This window comes from Hippocampus comes, unplaced genomic scaffold (assembly GCF_001891065.2).
Source record: "Hippocampus comes isolate QL1 unplaced genomic scaffold, H_comes_QL1_v1.1 scaffold83, whole genome shotgun sequence".
NCBI lineage: Eukaryota > Metazoa > Chordata > Actinopteri > Syngnathiformes > Syngnathidae > Hippocampus > Hippocampus comes.
Window position 1 is genome coordinate 1,633,847 of NW_017805281.1, and position 6,264 is coordinate 1,640,110.

At 46.9% G+C, this 6,264-nt stretch overlaps 1 protein-coding gene across 2 annotated transcripts in view; it reads right to left on the reverse strand.

Annotated features, from left to right (window-relative positions):
- The window catches only part of LOC109516573 (diacylglycerol kinase eta), a 29,946-nt gene that overhangs the window by 16,146 nt on the left and 7,536 nt on the right, over window positions 1-6,264 (reverse strand). For both annotated transcript variants that reach the window (XM_019871253.1, XM_019871252.1), the window contains exon 4: window positions 57-167. In XM_019871253.1, coding sequence (XP_019726812.1) covers window positions 57-167 — 111 coding nt within the window. The remainder of the gene's footprint in view (window positions 1-56; window positions 168-6,264) is intronic.

Consider the following 6,264-nt stretch of genomic DNA (forward strand, 5'->3'; position numbering starts at 1 on the left):
GATAGTTTGGCAGCAATTCTGAACGGGGCCGCTTTTTTTTTTTTGACGGCAGTTACCTTACAGTCCTTGGCATAGTAGAGCGTTCTTCCACGGAGCTTGAAGTACCGGCGCTTCCACCTTTGAAAGGAGCTCGTCTGCTTCAACAGGTTTCCCTCTTTCACGCTCTTCTGCGCAAGCAAATAGAAGGAAAGACAACGCACATGAGGCAGCCGGCGAACGGACAGCGGAGCACTTCCTCGTCAAGAGATTGTGCGTAATTACATCTACGGCGACTCAAGCCAAACCCCGGGTTTGATTTCCTCGACCAACCGAGCAAGGCGGATGGCGAAACTGTTCTGCTTGTTTGTCTTGAGAAGCGGTTTCTGTCTCAGCATACTCGACAAACTCTCTCGACAAACACCGACAGCCGTTTCCAGAAGGAACAACAACAACGCGGGCTGGAATCTGCCCCCGCCGTCAATGTTTGGATGTGATTCCTGGGGGGGGGGCTTTCTTTGCACATCACCGGCACTCGTGTCAACTCGGTGTGCAAATAATGGCGGGTGCGAGAAAGGGGTCCAAAGTACCGCCACTCAGAAAGTGACACTTGCGAGGTTGTCAAGGAGTGCTGAGTTGAGCACTAGAAGCTATCTGGCGGCATTCCCATTTATGGCTTGCTTGGACTTTGTTCCAAAGCGGCACGAGCGCACAAGGGCAAGTCCAAAGTGAGCGATCGGAACCACCAGAGCTGCTATTCCTGCACCCGACACAACCAAACTAAGCATGTGTTCCTTTCCGCGGTCGCACTGACCTCTTCCGCAGAGTGGCTCCAATAGAAGCTCTGAACCAAATTGGCTTCCGGTCGGTCCTCTTGGCTCAGCTGCTCATCCTCGCCGAGCCACGCGGGAGACAAGCAGCACCACCTCGCTCGGCAGAGGGCCAGCATCGGCGGGCGATGCGTGGCATGGGCCTCAGCGGACTAATTTTTTTTTTTTTTTTAGTTACTTAGCAACTGATTGAAAAAGTTACAAACGAAACTAACAGAAAAAGGTCAAGCAAGGCATCTCAGCTCTCGAGCTGCTGCCAGACCCACCCAGACCGGACCAGCCCGCAACTCGCTTTCCACGCTAGCGGCTCCTCAAACAATACGCGGTCACTTCCTGCCTCTCACACCTTGTTAGTTGGCAACACCCCCGCAGGTGTGCTCAAAGGCCCGCCCCCCTTCATTTTAGCGTCTGCATGTGTTTACTATTGGTGCCAGTTAGACAGGTTCCACTAGTAATATATTTATAGCCACAAGGAAATAGGCTTGTTCCTACCTGAACACACACACACACACACACACACACACACACACACACACACACACACACCACTCCCCTCTGGTGTGTTTGCGTGCGTGCGTGTGCGTCGGTGTGTACATACGCACATGCATGTGTGCTTGTCGTTCTGTTTTTTTTTTTTTAAATTTTAAACAAGCTTGAAGCCTGCGACTCGCTCTTACACTTCCTCAAAAACAATCCCGCCATTTCACATCAATCAACGTTCCTATCTTTGTTTTACTCGGCCAGTTTTACTCGATTGAAAACGAAAGGTAAAAAAAAAAAAAGACAAAATGGAATTTCTGTAGGGGCCTCTTCAAATGATCACATTTTTTGACATGTTGCAATGTAATACACAACGTTTCTTTACGATATTACAGTCTGAGTTTCTCACTATTTTCAAGTGACTTAAAAAAAAAAAAAAAAGGATCTGCGATTCATGTCTTCATGCGTTTGACATTTTAACCCTTTCATGCACCCTGTAACCTGATCACATGTTACGCTGTCCACTGCAGTAGCCGCTGTCCTCGAAAGGGTTAAAAGGAAAATGTCGACTTTATGGCAGTAGCTGGATGAAGTTAACTTGTAATGAGGATCTTTAACTACGTCACCGCCTTTGATTATCAAGAATTTTTTTTTTTTTTTAAAGACAAATATCGGAACTGATATTTGGTCCAATAATTAAATAAATCTCGATTGTACAATCTACGTTGTCAATGGGCTGCTTTCTCTTCATGTCTTTTTTTTTTTTTTTTTTTGCATCTAGTTTTGTGTTGTGACAATGTAACAAAATTACTGGACTTAGCAACTGTAATAATATTACAAAAACATAAATAACTCATTACGTTACTTTGTTGCCACCTAAATGTAATATATTACTGCGACATTTTATTATTATTATTATTATCAAATCTTGTTGTTGTGCAGTCACTCAGATCATCATCAGATTTGATCAGCGGCGCCGGCAAAGCATTATTCACAAACTGATACGTTGGCTTGAATCAAAACTGGAAAAAAAAAAAAAGCTACGTCTGGACAGATCTACACCCGCATTGAATGGACTCTCCCTTGACCCCCAAAATCAACCACTCCCGGAAAAAAACAAAAACAAAAGCCCATTTAACTCCAACATCCTTGAGAAGGACGACTAAAAAGCACAAACAAACAAAAGAAGAAAATCAAACGCCTGATGACACCGCAAGCTTTTGTACAAATCTCGTAAATAGCTGCCGGTGATTTTGTTCACTAGCTGCTTAGTCATCAAAACGCAGGCACACACGCCGGCACCTTGTGACCTTTTCACACACGCTCGCTCATGTTTTTGCCATCGCGCCAGGCCCGGACCTCGAAGGGGCACTTGTGCACGTTGCCCAGCGGGGGGCAGCGAGAGAGAGAGAGAGAGAGAGAGAGAGAGAGAGAGAGAGAGAGAGAGAGAGAGAGAGAGAGAGAGAGAGAGAGAGAGAGAAAATAAATATTTGGGAGGCTTGAAATAGACACGCCCTCGCATCGGGGCGTCATGCGCAAACATGTAGCTCTGACCGCTCGCACGGAGGCACAGTTAAAGCAAGGCGTGGGAGGACTTCGCACCATGGCGACCACATCCTGTCTCATGCACCCCCGTGTATTTATTTATAGACACTCTAACACACATAGCACACATGACTTGTACAGGAAAAGAAACGGATGAGTGTCTACTCGGTCGAGCACGCGCGCGCCCGCGTGCAGCATCCACGCAACTCAAGTTAACCAACGTTTTTAACTGTTAATGGCATTTCGGACTATCATCCCCTTTTTGGGATTCTGCCTGTAAGGGTTTGTGCATGAAAGGACACATAATCTCCTGCTAGTGACGGGAGGAGGGTGAATGGAAGGGGGTGGGGTGGGTGGGGGTGGGGGGGGGGTGGCTCGTCGGAGCATACGGAACAAATCTGATTCTGGTGCGCTGCTGGATAATCCTCACACATGCACGCACGCACGCACGCGCAGGAAAAGGAGAGTGATGACAGCCGCTTGTCTCGAATGTCCTGATGTGATTAGCATGTTGTTGTTGATTGCTACATGAATTGTGTTTGTAATGGTGCAAAAAAAAAAAAACAAAAACAAGTGCATCAAAACCCGTCGCATTGTCTCAGACTTCATGGAAATTTTAGACCTGCACGTTCCTGAATCATTTGGGATGCAAAGAACATTTTGCAAATAGCTAGCGGTGGTTTCAAAGAGTTGGTGAACTGAACTCATCAGCCGAGGCGGGATCGGGCATGACACGATTGGCGCGTAGTGGCTCTCCCACAACTGACCACATCTTTCATCAGCATCCCCAAATGAGAGGAAGAATTTTTCAGCTCATCCCTTTTCCTCTTGGCCAGTTGATCTCTGACCCGCTCGATAAAGAAGAGCTCGTTTGGTTGCCATTTGTATTCCGCGTTCATATACGCCGAGACATCATTTCGAGACATTTTTGGAGATTTCCTAGAGACCAGGCATGACCTCATTCAGATTTATTAGGCCTCGGCGTTCATTAGCTACTAAAAGCAACCCCCACTCCCACATAGGAGGAGGAGACCAATGGGTTATTCTCGGAAAGGAGCACACGCTAAAGCCGCCCCCTTTTATCACCAACGGGTTCCGTCAAGTAATCTGCCTTTTCACCACGGCCATTTCGCCGATAAATTTCATCTCTGCGCAGTCTGGCCAGGCCCAGGATTAAATGCACCGTGGGTAATTGGAGTTGAGGGCACCTCGTGGTCCCTGTGAAGTAAATTCGGTGCCTCCAACCCTGAAAATGCAAGTAAAGGTTCTGTCAAAAGCCGCTACCTGCCCCATTACAAATATTTGATGAGCAGAGGCCTCGCTTCAGAAGGATGTGGTCGCCCGGTCGGCGGACTGCAGGCGCTTTGTGACTCGTGCACACGGCGGTCTCGTTACCCAGCTTGCACACTTGAAAGGAAAACGAGTGTGGGGGCTGCGCCAAAGCCTGTCTGCAAGATGATTCACTGGGCTTCTTTGTATTCTGCTCGTAGCTTCACAACTTTCCTTCCATAACTGAGCCAGATGACCCGGAAGTACGTCGGAACTCGAAATGCGCTTTGGAAAGGTGCCTCCGTGTTTAGCCTTTAGCAAACTCCAGAATAACCTTTATCAAAGGAAAGGAGATATCCTGTATTACTCACATTCCTTTAGAGCAGCAATATTTCAACCAACAGACCACTCGCCAAATTTATTTGCACTCACAATCACACTTAGCCACAATTTGGAGCAGGGGTGTCAACATAAATTTTGTCGCAGGCCACATTGTAATTACAGTTTCCCTTGGAGGGCCGCACAATTTGGAGCAGGGGTGTCAAAATAAATTTTGTCGCGGGCCACATTGTAATTACAGTTTCCCTTGGAGGGCCGTAATGAATTTTGGGAAGCCATATCAATGTTTAATCATCTCCACATGTTACATACAGAGCGCACAACAAATTGATGGACTACTAGTTTTAAAATCAGAAGTCAAGAATAATGACTGTTATTGTGGATTACATGTGACAATTTGAAATTTTGGCTCAGATTTCAGCAAGCATCATGGAAAACTTGACATGCTTGATTTGCTTTCGCGGGCCACATAAAATGACGTGGCGGGCCAGATCTGGCCCCCGGGCCTTGACTTTGACACCTGTGATTTAGAGTGTCCCATTAACCTGCCATGCATGTTTTGGGGAATGTTGGGAGAACACCCGAAGAAAACCCACACAAGCACGAAGAAAACATGAAAACTCCACCCAGGAAGGCCGGAACTCGGAATTGAACCCCAGACCTCAGTGTGTGTGTGTGTGTGTGTGTGTGTGTGTGTGTGTGTGTGTGTGTGTGTGTGTGTGTGTGTGTGTGTGTGTGTGTGTGTGTAAAGCATATAAGGAAACCTGCACTTGTGAACATAAGAATTTGCCTAAAAAAAAAATTTAAGACGAACATTGCTACCTCTTAGGGGGGCATATCTCGCCGATAAAAGACATGAATACGATACCTGGGGTACAATACGACTCCATTCAAGCGCTTTAAACACTTTTTTCCCCCTTCTTAATATTAATTACAATTTAAACATGTGTATTTTACATTTACTTGTGTCGTCTTTGCCTAGCATTTACATTTCTTTCATCACCTTAAATATTAAGTGGGCACGCTGCAGAAAAAGAAGAATTTGAGAAGTGTACAAATACTCTCTCACGGCATTTTGTGCGCTGTAGCTCATATTACGAACACACAGTGCGGGTCAAAGTTGTGCTGTCAGTCTCCATTAGGTATCAAAGAGGAGATGGCGAGTGATCGATCGACGCGCGCGCCCACAACGGCGCACGCACGCACACACAAACGCCTGGCAGTTATCGATTACACTCATTCGGATGGCTACGAAAAACACAAGCGCACGTGTCAGGCCGAGGCTCATTAGTGAACACACAAACACACAACAGCGACTGACTGAGAGCACCCGTCTTCAGTTCAACCCGCGCCACACTTGAAAGGAAAACGAGTGTGGGGGCTGCGCCAAAGCCTGTCTGCAAGATGATTCACTGGGCTTCTTTGTATTCTGCTCGTAGCTTCAACAACTTTCCTTCCATAACTGAGCCAGATGACCCGGAAGTACGTCGGAACTCGAAATGCGCTTTGGAAAGGTGCCTCCATGCACCCTTTCGCAAACTCCGGGTTAACCTTTACCAAAGGAAAGGAGATATCCTGTATTACTCACATTCCTTTAGAGCAGCAATATTTCAACCAACAGACCACTCGCCAAATTTACAGCCAAGACGCTCAAGAGTTTCAAGCGAGAGACTTTAAAAATAATATCCATCCGTTCATCCGTTACCCGCGGGTTTGCAGGGGCGGTGCTGGAGCCTATCCCAGCAATAAGCGGGTACCACCCTGAACCAGTTGGCAGCCAATCGCAGGGCACACACAGACAAACAACCATTTGCACTCACAATCA